The sequence below is a fragment of the Rhinichthys klamathensis genome, unplaced genomic scaffold, assembly GCF_029890125.1.
Source record: "Rhinichthys klamathensis goyatoka isolate OS25496 unplaced genomic scaffold, OSU_Roscu_1.1 h1tg000067l_1, whole genome shotgun sequence".
Lineage (NCBI taxonomy): Eukaryota > Metazoa > Chordata > Actinopteri > Cypriniformes > Leuciscidae > Rhinichthys > Rhinichthys klamathensis.
In genome coordinates, this window is record NW_026606610.1 from 538378 (window position 1) to 554428 (window position 16051).

Sequence of the window (16051 nt, forward strand, 5' to 3'; positions counted from 1 at the left end):
TTACTCAGAGTCTTTCTACATCAATTTAGACAGCACTTTGTTAATTTCATTACATTCATTTAAAGTTGACTGATGTGGGTTGATAACATGAGAAAAAACAGGGAAAAAAACAGGAAATGTAATAAAACATTTGCACATTTATTACTCGATTTCTTATTCATACTGCACCTCTCTCTCTCTCTCTCTCTCTCTCTCTCTCTCTCTCTCTCTCTCTCTCTCTCTCTCTCTCTCTCTCTCTCTCTCTCTCTCTCTCTCTCTCTCTCTCTCTCTCTCTCTCTCTCTCTCTCTCTCTCTCTCTGTGTGTTTAACTACTTCATGTTTCTGAACACGCCCACTTTAATGTGTCAGTGGAGACATCTGCACACTGCTGTTATTGATTCAGTGCTGTCAGGCCACAGAAGTACACTGTCTGCCTGTCACCTCATCTGCACACACCTCTCTCAGACATGGGGCTTTACCACAAAGAGTTCGAGCAGGCTGGAAACCGCGCCGGTCTCCAGATATGGAGAATTGAAAAGATGGAACTGGTCCCTGTGCCTAACAACTTGCATGGAAGCTTCTATATAGGCGATGCCTATCTGGTGCTTCACACTGTCAAACAGAAGAACTCGTGTTTCTATGATCTGCATTTCTGGCTGGGTAAGCAGCAGTTGTTCTCTACTTTAGAGAAGTGCTTAAATATTTTGTATCAACTCTTAACATAACAAAATATTATATCATTTAATTTTTATATTGTTTTAAATACTCTTTTGAATATATTTTATAATATATACTGTATAGAATATATTCTTTAGTCAAGTGCATGTAACTAATCTCAGAACCTTAACTACCTCAGCACCTTGACTAATCTAGTAACTTATCAGGTCAAATTTATATTCACAAGCTTTTGTCCAGATCTGTATGAATGATGATTATTAGGAAGAAAGAAAGAAAGTGCCAAATCTCAGTCACTACTTAAAAGGTTGAGGAAAGATGACGGCAAATTAGCTGACATGATACTGAAATGTGCACGTTGTAAATACACCATCAGATAGCCTGAGGAAAGTATATGGCCCCAATAAAACGATGGTATAGTAATGCGAAGGTTTTAAAGTTCATTCTCAGAAGTGGTTACTGGTTCTCCTGGTTTTAATACTGGACTTTCGTCTATACACCTACTCTATGAAGAGCATGTTTTTTAATTTATGAATTAAAATGGAATTTGATATTTTGAAGTCAAAAGTGTTAGGGTGATACAACTGTTCTGATATCATAATAAATAAGTCTCATTCAAAAAAAATTACATTTTTAATCCTTAAATATTAATTTTTATGTTTTTTTAAAAGCTTAACTGCTTATTAATATTTAAAATCATATGATCCAGACAACATGTAGAAACATGCAGGGGGGAAAGTATGCCATAGAGAGGACCCATGCAGTCCCTTACGTCAAGGTGTCATTGGTAAAGGTGAATTAATCTCTAAAAATGTTTTAAAATGGTACTTTTTTATGACAGTGTCAAAATGCCATGTTAAGCGACTTCCTAAAAACGTGATATTTAATTCATGATATGTGTTGCAGAGAAGCCTCTTTCATGCTCTGGTTGCTTTAAAAAGCGCTGTCACTGCTATTTAAAAAAAAAAAAAAAAAAAACTGTGGTCAAGTTGCAAAAGATCAGAAAACACAGGAAGATCATGTAGAAAATGAAATAATGAAATTTAGAAGCCATTTAGTTACCAGAAACCATGTGCACTTAACACGGTTTCCTTCCTCTGCTAAGTGGAAGCACTTTCTTTGCCCCATTAGATGTCTTAGAAACGTCAATATCGCTGTGATGTTTTGGCCTTGAGTGTATATGTGTCCGTAACCACACACACAGACAGACACACAGACAGACACACACACACACACACACACACACACACACACACACACACACACACACACACACACACACACACACACACACACACACACACACACACACACACACACACACACACACACACACACACACACACACACTCCATTATGAGTCATTAACGTTCCAATGTAAATGGATTCCTTAATGATGTTTCTTCCTATCATATATTTGTTGCCAAGTCATTTACCCTATAAAAGCCTGCCACAAAACGTCATTTTATCTTCCTTAAATGCCTTTTATCTTCCACAGCACATCTGTGGTCACAAGCAATAGCGAATACAGCAGGCTTTAAGGTGTCAAAACTGATGCTGGGTGAAAGAATAAACACTTTGGGTATCAGTTGTCATCAAGTGTGAAAACAAACAGCTCTTTCAAGTTTAGAAATGCAATGCTCATGCCTTTGAGGAGCTGCAAGTGTAAAATAATAAAATTAAAAACAATCACTTAATTATTAACCTGAATTAATAGGCCACAGAAGTAGGTTTGGATGAAGTCTCTTTGTCTCTCTCTAGGTAAAGATTGCTCCCAAGATGAAAGTACAGCCGCGGCCATCTTTACCATTCAGATGGATGACTACCTGGGAGGTAAACCAGTCCAGTACCGTGAAATCCAGGGTTTTGAGTCCAACAACTTTACCAGCTACTTTAAAGGCGGGATCACATATAAGGTTTGAGAACATTTATGTCCCTTCTATTCCTGCTCTCACAACACTTTTCTTTTAGTTTTTGTGCTCTATTGACTCCCAACAGAGTACTATTTTTTGGTCTGCCTTACGTTAAACAGAAAGCTGCTGTTTAAACTGTTGGAAACACTGACAGTTTCTGCAGAATTTTTTTTGCCAGTTGAGAAAATGTTTCCTAGACTTAGCAGTGCAAATCTAGGATTAGTCGTTTTGTTTACAATTTGGGCGAGGTAAAATCAACCACTCGAGTACCTTCGCACTTAGGACCTTCTGTTTTTCACAAGCCCAAACTGTCATGATGGTCTGAGGGAATGTTGTGTTATAGCACGTGTTTGTGGACATTCAACTCTTCGGTGTTGCATTTGGCCTCAGACTGAAAATAATTCATGCGTTTAAAAACGGAAAGTGTTTGAAAATAGAAAAACAAGAAGAAAGAGCAGAGGAATAATATTTTCTTACCTCCTCAGACCGGAGGTGTGGCATCTGGATTTCAACACGTGGTCACCAATGATCTTACTGCCCGCCGACTCTTCCACATCAAGGGCAGGCGCACTGTCCGGGCCACAGAAGTGCCTCTCTCCTGGGCCAGCTTCAACAACGGCGACTGCTTCATAGCTGATCTGGGAGCGGTAAGACCTGCTGCATCAACAAACAAACGAATGGCTGCATTAGACAAATGTTTTTAAAACGATATTCACCTAAAAATGAAGTCTGTCATCATTCATTCACCCTCCCATTACTCCAGATTTATGATTAGACTTTTTCCTTGGAACATCCATGGAATTATTTACTGCAGCAAAAATGTCCACACTGTGCTTTTCAATATACAGCAAAAATGAATACTGCAGTTGGGAAATTACAAAATGAGAATACAATCCATTGAAGTATTCCATGAGACTAATGCACTATATTCCAAGTCTTCTGAAATCATACAATGTGTCATCATGAGGGTGAGTAAATGATGAAGTGAGTAAATCTGTCATTTAAAAAGCAGGGGAACTACTTAAGTTGCTAAATGAGTTGTTATTGAGTAATAATCTGCAAACCTTTCAATGCAGAGTTAACAAACAAATGAAAAGAAACGGAATGTATTACACATCCTTTTTTATAGACAGTAACAGGCTGGTTCACTTGTGCAGTGTGTATTTAATATCCTCTCTGTATGCACTTATGGGTGGGTTTTATAATTGGATTGCAGTAAATTACTTTGACTGTCAACATACTGTGTAGAGCAAATGTTATGAGAGCACAAGCGGATGAACCATGTCTCACGCCAAACAACAGATGCTCCTATTAAGCATCTAACAGGCTCTTGCTGACCATGCATAGCATGGGGTGGTTTACAGGAAGATTAAATCTGATAATACCACTTGACTGAATGATTTAAACTTTGTGCTGCTCTCTCTCACATCTCTAAACACCAGTCAAATAAACAGCACAGACAAATCCTGACTGATACCATTCCAAAATGACAGTATAAAAACAACTAAATAGTAGTATTTTCAAAGGTAGAGGCAACTCGCTAAAATTATTTCTTAAGAAAGCTTATGTGTCACTGACAAAATTACCAAGAAAGAAATCGAAAGAAGAAATTATTTGAGGTCAATGTCTTCCTAGGAAGTCTGCCAGCTATTTGTCTGTATGTGTAACACGATCACCAACAATTGAACCGATTTCTGAAACTAGGTAATCTACCAATGGTGTGGGTCTAAGTGCAACAAGTTTGAGCGTCTCAAAGCTGCACAGGTGGCTACTGGCATCCGAGACAACGAGAGGAACGGACGGGCCCAGCTGGTGGTTGTAGAGGAAGGACAGGAGCCTGCAGAGATGAAGAAGGTATCAAATAAAAGTGTCAAATCAAACATATTAAGTTTGCCAGAATTTGCATCTGGCATCCGGTCGAACTTGCTTATTTTTCTTACCACAAACATGTTTGCTATAGGCAGTACGATATCTGGTTTAGCTGGAAAGTTTGACATATTCATACCTTGGCTTTGCACATCACAGGTTCTCGGTGAGAAGCCTGAGATCCCTGAAGGTGACGATAATGAGGATGCGGTTGCTGACATGTCAAACAGGAAAATGGCCAAACTTTATATGGTAAACAAGTCTATACACTTCTGTTTAATTCATCTATATGCAAATTCAATAGACAGGAACTGTAGGGAACTGCAACATGATATCACTTAAATACCATTGTGCTTTACAGGTATCAGATGCAACAGGAAAAATGCAAGTGTCACTTGTGTCAGAAGAGAATCCGTTTACCCAAAGTGACCTGTTGTCTGAGGAATGCTTCATTCTGGACCATGGAAAAAACAAAATGATCTTTGTGTGGAAAGGTATCTGTAAACTGAAGCCATTAAACAAAGGAGTTGCGTGACATTCTTACCAAGGTGACTGACCTTATTTTTGATGATTTAGGCCGCAACGCAAATCCAAGTGAGAGGAAGGAAGCCATGAAAACAGCTGAGGGCTTCATTAAGCAGATGGGATATCCTGCAAACACCCAGGTTTAGCTATTCACATGTATTCACTTGAATGAGTGAATCACTCAGAGATGTAGCAACACTGTCAGTATGATAGGGGAACAATAGCTTATCAGGGCAGCATCTTTGTAGGGCAGCATCTTTGTACCTTATTTAGCCCTAAAATGTTTATAGTAGAACATGTCACTACTCTCAGGTAAAATAAACCTTTTAGGGGTAGATAATGTACAAAGTTGCCCCTTTAAGGGTACTACTTCAAGGACAAGCTGTATGCCTATAGGTACAATTTTTGCACTTTTTATTTTTATTGACAGGGAACAAGTATAGTATTCTTTGGGTTATCCAGGTCATTTTGTCTTTGTACACAGATCCAGGTCCTTCCAGAGGGCGGAGAGACACCCATCTTTAAGCAGTTCTTCAAAAGCTGGAAAGAGAAGGACCAGTCTGAGGGTCTAGGCAGAGTCTTCGTCACTGAGCGGATCGCCAAGATTCAACAAGCCGAGTTTGATGCCTCAAAGCTGCATGAGTCTCAGCAAATGGCTGCTCAGTACAACATGGTCGACGACGGCACTGGAAAAACCCAGGTCACTATTTGCATACAAAAGATCAGAGATTGTATAAGTGAAATTGTGCTTGTGTTGGTTGCGGATGAGCATCTTACTGTCAAAATGACACTCAAAATGAAACGAGAAGCTAAAATTCTGATATGGTTCCGAACAACTATTGCACTCACACTTATGGCTTTTCAGCGAATTTTCACAGGCGAAATCCAGCAATGTTAATAAGACTCCATGCGATCAGGAATTTGCTTGAGGGCGAAAGCAGAGAAATGCTTGGTTTAAAAGTGACTTCTGTTTGAGCTGTGCTTTATACATTAATACACTACTGACAATAGACTGGACCTTTTTGTACACAAAATTTCACTAATTTGAGCACATCTTAAGAAGACTTCATTGCACAACAATTATAGATTGTTCTCTATTATCAAAGAAAATCACTGGATGAAATCCAGCCATTCTAAACTGTGAATTTATTTGATGGATATTCTTAATCTGATGTTGTTTCACAGATTTGGAGAGTGGAGTGTGGAAATACCGAAGGCGATACCAAGGTTCCTGTACACCCAGAGACATATGGCCAGTTCTATGGAGGGGACTGCTATATAATTTTATATACTTACACCAAGGGAGAAATCATTTACACTTGGTAAGCTCTGTAGAAGTGGATAGTTTCCGGAGGGAGAGTCAAATCATGCACACACACACAAAAAAAAAAAAAAAAAAAAAAAATCAAATAAGGCTTATCTCTCTATGCTTTCACCCTCAGGCAAGGTTCCAGCAGCACAATAGATGAACTGACAGCTTCAGCCTTTCTCACTGTAGAACTGGATCGTTCGCTGGGAGGAAATGCTGTTCAGGTGATGGGAGTTTGAATTTGATCTACTCATTTATTGACTGTAAATAGGGCTGAATTATGGACTTGGGCTGCAAAGATGTACAGCAGGGGCTGACTAAACATGACTAAACCCGGTGTTATTATCTTACCATGGTGGTTCCATTCCACATCCATCCAGGTGCGAGTGACTCAAGGAAAGGAACCACCTCATTTGCTGAGTCTCTTTAAAGAAAAGCCTCTGATCGTGTATAAGAATGGGACTTCTAGGAAGGGGGGACAGGCACCCGCACCTCCAACCCGTCTCTTTCAAGTGCGCAGGAACCTGGGCACCATTACACGAATTTGTGAGGTGAGTCCTGGTCTCTGAAACATGTCCAGAAACATGAGTTTGGTCACATGAAATTATCAGGAAAAGGAAGATACACCTAAACCAAGTATCTTGTGCATGGTTTACAATTCTAACCTGATCATTTATAGTCAGTAGATTGTCCAAGCTGGTTGGTGTCAGTAGACCACATGTGGTGGAGTTGAGGTTATCTAGCTCATCCTGCTTAGCACTGGCAGGTTTTCTAGGCCAAGATGGTGGAGATCTTTGCCTGATGTTCCAAAACAGTTAACCATCTTTTGGTTAGCGTGACCTGTTTTTAATTTAGGTCTTTTCTTTGAATGTGTTGGTCTGTGGTCTAACAGGTGGATGCTAAAGCATCAAGTTTGAACACCAATGATGCCTACCTGCTGAAGTTACCACAGGGGAATGGGTACGTGTGGAACGGGAAGGGAGCGAGCGAGGAAGAGGAACGAGGGGCAAAGTACATGAGTGAGAAGCTGAAGTGCAAAACCAAGCCAGTTACTGAAGGAAATGAGCCTGGTATGGCCAATGTGTAACAAATTCAATTCACACTCTTCATCCTTTTTAATCACACATTGGTAGGTGACAGGAGTGGAAGGAAGTTCTACATTTTTTATATAATCATTGCTCATTTTCCATTTAAAGAGGACTTCTGGAAGGCTCTGGGTGGAAAGACAGAGTATCAGAAATCTGAGATGTTGGAGAATAAAACTATAGCCCGTCCTCCCCGTATGTTCGCCTGCTCCAACAAAAGTGGCAGGTTCATCGTGAGTATCCTAGACCTGATAAGAGTAAACCAAAGTCCAGTTCAGTTTCACTTTTGGTTATTGCTTTCAATAATCATTTTGCATGGAAGACAATGCAGAAAATGTAAAACATGCCTTGTCTTTCTGTGATAACCGCTCAGATACCGCTACATATAGGCAAAATATTGTTTGGACACTAACTATGCATTTTTACAACTATAGATTGAAGAAGTATCTGGTGAGTTTAACCAAGATGACCTGGCAGAGGATGATGTCATGTTACTGGATGTCTGGGATCAGGTTAGAGAGTTATCTCTCTTAATTACATCCTTAATTATGTCTCTGACAATCTTTAATAGTCAAAGATATCTCCTGACTTTGGTTGGTGTGTGATACGTGTCTCTGACCCCTGATTTAATCTCTCAGGTCTTTGTGTGGATTGGAAAGGATGCCAATGAGGTGGAGAGGACTGAGTCTGTAAAATCTGGTGAGATGCAGCAGGCATATATTGCTTAAAACATTTTTCTACATAATTTGAAATCCGAAACCCCTTTAAGCCTTTAACAGGTTTAACAGCATGCTTACCTGAACAGATCACATGATACAGTTTAAACATAAAATAACAACATCATGTAAAGTAAGTATTTGTACCTTTGCAGCAAGGACTTACATTGAGACAGACCCATCAGGACGGGACAAGGGGACTTCTGTGGTGGTGGTAAAGCAGGGGCATGAGCCCCCCACATTCACCGGCTGGTTCCTTGGGTGGGACGCCTCGCGATGGGACAGTGACCTCATGGAAAGAGCAGTGAAATCACTGCAGGTTAACTGAGGACTGCAGGTTAACTCAACAGACTTCACTGGGGAGATAAAACAGATAGTTGTTTACTGAAGCATGATTAGTGAATTGTATTGGACTGTTATTCAAATCCTTCTAAAAATATGCCATATGTCCAACATATGTATGAAGTTACTCAATACTGTTCAAGTCATAAAGTTGTGTTTTCTCTTAGAATTGTTTGCCCAGATTTATATTTCTGCTCTGGATTTCTGTAAGCATGATTTAAATTGTACAATTAAAGAATCAATACATTTTGAAAAAAAAGAAAAGAAAAAAAGTTTCTTAGTCAATGCAGCACACAAGAGCCCCCTAGAAACAAGAGATATATTACAACGAGTAATAATTGAAGATAAATATTCTAGAACTGTTGTTTTAGTTTTGCTGACCACTGATATGTGCATGATATACCATGGTACGTTGAAAAACACCATTATTTCCCTGCTTCTCCAAAGTACTTCCATGGAACATCATCGTACTATGATACGTCATACATATAAATACACTGATTACAGTTTAAGAAATATGTATTTTTAAAAAGGTGATGGTTCATCACACCAATTAACTGTCTTTATTGTAAATATTTACTTTGGTAGCCTACATACAAATTGTAAGTATTTGATCGTAGATACAAAACTGTAACATTCCTTTTTAACCAGGAATCTTTCATATCACTTAATACGCATTGGAACAATGGTGAAATATGTGTGGGGGCTTGTAATGATGACTTATTGTGCATGGGCAGCCAAACGGTTTGGTTAAATGCATGATGCACTCCTGATAAGAGTCAGTAAAGAAGGGAGGGATCATATTGTTTCACTTTGTTAGTGAGAACATCTCATAGACTTACACTGTTTTTATATCAGGGTAATCATACTTTATATGTCCTAACCCAACCCCTATCCCTAAAACTGACCCTCACCTGTGCACATCATTAGACTTAAAGACTAACATCTTCTGGAACATTTCTGAGCATTTTTAACTAGTTGGTGCTCAACAGGTTTCACTCTATAAAATGTTGAATAGTATAATAGTAAAATAGAAAAATATTTTAGACCTCACAAGCATAGCCAAACCTGCACACAAACGACTGCATATAAATCGATCAAAATACTTGTAGGCCTAAACATGGCAGTGGTCACATTTGTGACTGGTGGGTTTTTAGTAGCCTATTGTAAAAGTACTGTTACATTTACATGAATAATGAAAGTAAAAAAAAGAAAAGACATACATTTGTATACTTGATTTATCATTCCATTTCCCCCACAATTGCTAAACAATTTTTTTTTTAAAAATTATGTTCCTATGTTATTTTGACTCTGGACTATTTTTCGTTGTGACTAAAGGACTAATGTAATAAAGCGCAGTTGTAAAACCTGTATGGCGTGCAGTTGGTTTCATAGGATAACCTATCCAATGAGCAGAATGTATGTGCTTGCTTACGTTTCCATAATGGAAAGCATGGTAAACAATAACAGCCGATGTGGTGTTTCCTCCCAATACCACAAGATGGCGCACAAGTGAAACAAACAAAAAAAATACGCACAAAATCCTTACACTTTTTGTTCAGCCTAAATGTAAATATACATATTGAGTGCTGCTAGAACTACAAAACTGATTTATATTACTAAAAACTAATTTTAAACGTTCAAATCAGCAAAATCGTTCTTAAACGGGTTGATTGTAAGAAATCAACCCCTAAAACATAGTTTTCATATTTTGTAGGTCGGCTATTTTGTACATTTGTTGAATAGACATATTTTACTAGACATGCAAATGTGGTTGTCATGTCATCTTTTTAAGTGATAGACTAATTAACCTGTACTGAATTAACTAGTTTATTAAGGAGCTTAGACGAACGATTGTTTGAGGACGAGCAATCAAGCCAGTCTAGCGTAGCTATTCAGTTAGATCTCCGGTGTATGAATACATGTGTGGTGTGTGTGTGAGTGACAGCACGTCCATCACGGGGTAACTGTGTATTGATATAGCACGGCTAATTGTTCTGACACTTTGATCTGCCTCCTTTCTTTGACAAGAGTTGCTCACTTATGTTTATTCTCTTTTGCTTTCCACTAGTCATTTAATTAGTTTTCATGTTGTTGACGTAGGCCTACCTTTTTTTCTTCTTCACTTTTTTTAAGTTCAGGCAAGACTCTTTTACTGGGATTCTTTTTCCACAAATAAGTTATGTTAAAATGAGATCCTACATTTTACCCCTGCAATTTATCAACCGTCTCCATATTTCCTTTGTGTTTATTAGAATCGAACTGTGAACAACGTGAGTCGTTTTTTGTTTTAAAATAAATTGCTCAAAGCGTTATCAAACGGACTGAATGTTCGTGATTCGGATGAGATTCACCCAAAAATGAAAATTCTGTTATCATTTACTCACCCTGATGTTGTTCCAAACCTGTATGAGTTTCTTTCCTCTGTTGAACACAAAAGAAAATATTTTTTATAAAGTAGAATCAATCTGGAACACTAATCTTTTTATGTAGCTACAGCAGATGTTTATAAAATATGTTTTAAAGAATGTTGATAATCAAACAGAATGTTGGCCTGCCAACATTCTTTAAAATATATTTGTGTTCAACAGAAGAAAGAAACTCATACAGGTTTGGAACAACTTGAGGCTAAATAAGTGATGACAAATTTTTGGGTGAACTACCCCTTTAAGCAGTGTCTCCTCAATAAAACATAGGTGTCTACACAAATAACGAAATGTATAAGAACACACGGGACAAAATGCTGGATGAAGTGGATATTACCAATAATACATTGAAACAAAAAATGGACACTCAACCTTTTTGTTTGCACAGCTAAAGCATTTAACTTCTCATTCATAACCTGGGTAACGCTCACCTGTAAGCGCTCTCTCAAACTTTAAACGCCTTGAGCGACGTGAACAGGTGGTGAGGAGGTGTGTGCAAAAAGACGACAGGCTTGACTCTTCACCAATCAAACTCCAAGGAAAATAACACGCGCTCACTGAATTGAACCAATCAGCGCGTTGTTCCACACAGTGGGCGGAGCCAGCCCTGCTAGAATGAAGTGGAATGCTTCTCGCTGTGGAGTCAGTGAAACAGGCGCTGTTACAGGGAGTGGATACACTTGTCGATTCAGCTGATCTGACTGGCAACAATATTTTGGAAATAATCGCAAACACTGTCATCTACTGAGCTAACGCGTTACGCAAAGATCGCACTAAATAAGGTGGGTACCGAACGATATTTTATTTCCACACGCGGGTGCTTACAAAGCTTAAATTATAGAAAAATAACATTAGTCTGTGCAATAATATAATTTAGAGTAACTTATTATTTTGGTAACGAAGTTCTAGCCTTCTAGGGCGCGTTAAACATTTTTAGTGCACAAAATAATAATGGTTCTTATGTTGAATCACTTGTTGGAAGAACATAATGAACAAGATTCATGTCTTTATGTATGGAGATGTGCCCCTCCTAAAGCGCTTCTACAGATGGCCATAGAGATCTGCGACAGACTCGTGTTTTCCACGTTTACATAGGCGAGCCTAGTGCATTTGTCTCTATTTGCAACTGGCAACTACTGTGTTGAACAATAAAATGACATGAATAGATGAACAGGAGCCTTTTGCGCACGAGGATTTTTACCGATGCGTAATTCTGGTGCCCCTGTGGCGCTACATGTGCAAATGGGCTTCCTGCTGTTTCATCCCTCATTCAACATCAAAAAAGGCACTGAATGACATCCAGCTAGTTTGAATCTGTGTGCCTTTTAGAATGACAAAGAGAGCAAAGCATACTTACTTCAAATGAACAGCCAAGTAAAGAAGAGCTGTAAAACTGTGTGTCATGGTGCTTCACTGCTGGCCTCATTGCATCATCTCCTTTTTCATTTGGTTTCAGGTTATAGCAGCAGCTTCTCAGGGGAACGAGAGAAGCCTTGTGAATATTTGGTGAAACGGTAGCAGCAGCGACACCTGGTCCCCTGAGTCTCCGCGTTCGCTTTCATCCTCATCAGAGTGGCAGAACAAGATGGGGAATGGATTATCAGAGCCTCATGCCATCTTTCCCTGCCTGCCGTCCTTTCAGGCCCTGCACATTGTTATTCTCGGCTTGGACTGTGCCGGTAAAACCACGGTATTGTACCGGCTACGCTTTAATGAGTTTGTGAACACCGTTCCTACCAAGGGCTTCAACACGGAGAAGATCAAGCTGCCTCTCGGTGGGAAAGGCCGGACTGGGACCTTTCATTTCTGGGATGTAGGAGGCCAGGAAAAGCTCCGGCCGCTTTGGCGCTCCTATACGCGGTGTGCTGACGGCCTGGTGTTCGTGGTGGACTCGGTAGATGCCGAACGCATGGAGGAGGCCAAAACGGAGCTGCATAAGATCACGCGGCTACAGGAGAACCAGGGGGTGCCCGTGTTGGTGGTGGCGAACAAGCAGGACCTGCGCAGTGCGTTGCCTCTATGCGAGGTCGAGCAGATGTTGGCGCTGAACGAGCTCGGCTCTCACACACCCTGGCACCTCCAACCGGCCTGTGCCATCATCGGAGAAGGTCTACAAGAAGGCCTGGAACGTCTCCACTCCATGATCATCAAGCGGAGAAAGATGATGAGGCAGCAGAAGAGGAAAAGATGACTGTTTGGTGATGGGAATGTGAGCTGGACGTGGTGGTAGGCCTCTGTGATGGCTCCACTGGTGACGTGCCGTTGGTCTTTGCGGCCCTGCGCTCCTGGAATTATTGTTTCAGTGGGCTGAGTTTTATCAGTCAGATAGTTCAGAGACGCAAGAGGACAATATTGATTTACCACTCTGGTTGTTGGATCGTAGCAGCGGTGGGACGATCACATGGAACTTTTACATCAACACAGTGTTACGCAATGTCATGGGGTTTGTGGTACATCGAGGTCTCATGAAGGACAACATTGGACATGAACTTGTAAATGACAAAGGCTGATCGCCGAAGAGTTGGTCTTTGTCTTTGCGTCTGAAGTGTTACACGTATCCTAGCATTCATGTAATCTCGAAATGGAAGGATTGATTACCAAAGCTGCCATGGACAGAATGAAAAATCCAATGTATACATTCAGGTGATGTGTTCCCCCCATTGGTTTTTATCCAGAATGGCCACCCGTCATTTTCTCTGAGTGTTTGTCGTCTCGGTGGTCAGGGGAACCAGAATAAGCTTTATGGATCGCTTGTTTGGGAATGCACAAATGTTTAAAGATCGGAATCACAGAAAAGGGTATTTCGTCATGTAGTTCAACAGGCGAATGTGGTAATTGTCAAGATTAGTAGAGGTTAAAGGTGTACTATCCTTCTTAAGTAGTTCTGTTGACTGACACATGTTGGTGCAGTAGAGCTTAACCCAAGCTTGAGGACTGCTTTTGTCATTTCTAGCTTGTACCCACATTGTGCGATTCCCTGACAAGAGATGTTTAAATGCACTTTAGAAATTCCCTTTTCTAATCTATGAACTTGCAGCATCCGATTTTTTTGTAAAGAGTTTATCATGCTACAAAAAAAGAAGTAATGTATTGCTTCGAATGAAGCGTTTTTTTTCCTTTTGTTTTTTTTAACTATCCACTGTTCCACATTGAAATGTGTAAGTTTGTCACTCAGTGCTTGTGTGTTGGGGATGTTCATATTTATGTCAGGATTTTGTACACTTTGAATAAATCCACAACTACACTAAACATATTATCATGTTTTGAGTTATCATTATTACTTGTTGCATGATGAACTCATGCAAATTATCAAAGTTTATGACCTGAGCAACTTTCTGATGACATTTTAAGTCTGAATCGTTTGACGCACTTTACATATGAGTCACTAAAGGTTGTTCCTTTATAGAGTCACTGGGACATGCAACAGAGGTGACATTACATGAACTTTGTGTGTCCCGTTCTAGGCATGCATGTGACCAGACAGGATGAACTTTGTACTCAGTCTGTTGTCGAACAAATATATAAATGTTCGGTGCTTCATGAGTGCAATATTGCATCTTAGTCATTTATGTACAATTTAAATGTGTAATGAATTTACAAATTTTGTAATTCATACAAAAGATTTAATTTCTAAATTATTTTTTGTCATAGCCAAAAATGTCAGGATGATACAACTGTTCTGATATCATAAAAAAAGAATAAAAAATAAAACAAATATATACTTGAAAAAAAATTCAAGGGATAAGGGTAATGTTATTTTTAATTGATGCATATACCACATGCTACTGTATGTTAGACTACTTAAAATATCACAAAACCAACATGGATACAAAGAACACATTTCTAAAAAAAACATTTAAAATAGATTTTGGGAAATATTCTTCTTTAATGTGAAATGGTTCTCGTATAACAAGCCAAACCAACTGAGATTTCACGCTTAATTAAGCATTAATCAAATAAGACTTCACAAATAGAATTAGTTATTTTACAGACTGCGATATGTAACCGCTCAGAGCTTTTCAACACAGTTGATTTTGCCCGGAGCCCCACAGAGTCGCATGTTATGTTTGGAAAGGATCTGGCACAGCCGGTTCTAGCACAAGAACACTTTCCCTGGGAACAATGAGGCTTTAACGCAGGGAGAGGGGCCTGTACACCAGCTGACCAGTTCAAACAGGAATCTTCGCTGGACGCTGGTCGGTTCTGCATTCTCATGGCAGCTGGATGACAGACGCAGATCCCGTGATACTGGCTTCAGAGATAATAGAGGTGGGATTGGCTTCTAATTGGGCTTCAAATCATGAAAAATGCAAACGTGTATCCTCCACAGAAGCCACGGCATCATGCTCAGTGGAAAACCTTCTGGTTTGGTGCTCGTATAAGGAGACGTTAAAAAGAGAATTCACAATTTAGCATCTTAAAACATAGTTATATGTTTTTATTTATTACACTGTCCTGCAACATATTTGCTGAATGCTTACTAATTTTAGGTTGCTTAAAAAAGTGCCTAAAGTTGCTCTAGCACATCGCACAAAATATGATGTGAATTTCATTGCATTTTTGCTTTAGACAACCATTTGTAAAGTGAAGAAGTCTTGTATTATCCCTTAATCACCAGAAATACTGCTATAAAGGTATGATTCCTGTCTTCCTCTGAGCCAGATTAGAACTATTTGTTCAATTCTCAGCTGATTTTCACATGTATGACATTATTCATTATTATGCAGTCCTGATTTAAATGGATAGATTGGCCATTGGCAGAAGAAAATGCAAAAATGACAGATGCTTTCTGAAACATCTTTCTTTCATCTGTTTTACTTATTAGCATCCATTAGCATCCAAACGGTGACAGCAAATTACAGATTTTATGAAAAAGGCTTATTTAAAAAAAAAAGTGTGTTTATGTAAAGTTTTTGACATTAAATTGAGTATTTGAAAATTTCCCCACTAGTTTGTACGCTAATGTCGTCATTAAAACTTTTGATATTTGACAACAAAATGGACTTTTGTTATTTTGATAAGTGCATTAAAGCTGATATATATATCATTTGAAAAATCATTCTTATTTTGTGAAGAAAAAAAACTGATGGGAAGTTTTTATTGATATTTTTTAACTCAGCATCATAAATTTGGTAATAATAGGCCCTTTTTATCAGGGCTGTGTTATATTTTGGAGGGCAACAACATAAAGACTCAGTAATACAGCCTGGTTGGT

At 39.1% G+C, this 16051-nt stretch overlaps 2 protein-coding genes across 3 annotated transcripts; both read left to right on the forward strand.

Moving 5' to 3' along the window:
* Window positions 1-358: 358 nt before the first annotated feature.
* scin (scinderin) lies at window positions 359-8657 on the forward strand. The gene is made up of 16 exons (XM_056250081.1): window positions 359-639; window positions 2416-2570; window positions 3053-3214; window positions 4272-4421; window positions 4593-4685; window positions 4795-4927; window positions 5010-5098; window positions 5443-5658; window positions 6144-6280; window positions 6401-6491; window positions 6648-6818; window positions 7160-7337; window positions 7464-7585; window positions 7787-7864; window positions 7991-8051; window positions 8224-8657. Exons 1-16 carry the CDS (start codon window positions 447-449, stop codon window positions 8394-8396), a joined length of 2202 nt encoding a protein of 733 aa, XP_056106056.1. The 5' UTR covers window positions 359-446; the 3' UTR covers window positions 8397-8657.
* Window positions 8658-11454: 2797 nt separating this feature from the next.
* Window positions 11455-14089, forward strand: arl4ab (ADP-ribosylation factor-like 4ab). Of its 2 annotated transcripts, none has more exons than XM_056250082.1 (2): window positions 11455-11618; window positions 12293-14089. In XM_056250082.1, the coding sequence occupies exon 2, from the start codon at window positions 12422-12424 to the stop codon at window positions 13025-13027; it is 606 nt and encodes a 201-aa protein (XP_056106057.1). In that variant the 5' UTR covers window positions 11455-11618; window positions 12293-12421; the 3' UTR covers window positions 13028-14089. The 2 variants fall into 2 exon arrangements, with proteins under 2 accessions (XP_056106057.1, XP_056106058.1); XM_056250083.1 differs by having other exon boundaries at window positions 11459-11622.
* Window positions 14090-16051: the final 1962 nt, after the last annotated feature.

Bases quoted from the DNA above. Each gene is read 5' to 3' on its own strand.
- scin (XM_056250081.1), top strand. From the start codon at position 447: ATGGGGCTTTACCACAAAGAGTTCGAGCAGGCTGGAAACCGCGCCGGT. The intron at 4,686-4,794 runs GTAAACAAGTCT...TGTGCTTTACAG, and splicing joins AAATGGCCAAACTTTATATG to GTATCAGATGCAACAGGAAA. The intron at 6,819-7,159 runs GTGAGTCCTGGT...GTGGTCTAACAG, and splicing joins CCATTACACGAATTTGTGAG to GTGGATGCTAAAGCATCAAG.
- arl4ab (XM_056250082.1), top strand. From the start codon at position 12,422: ATGGGGAATGGATTATCAGAGCCTCATGCCATCTTTCCCTGCCTGCCG.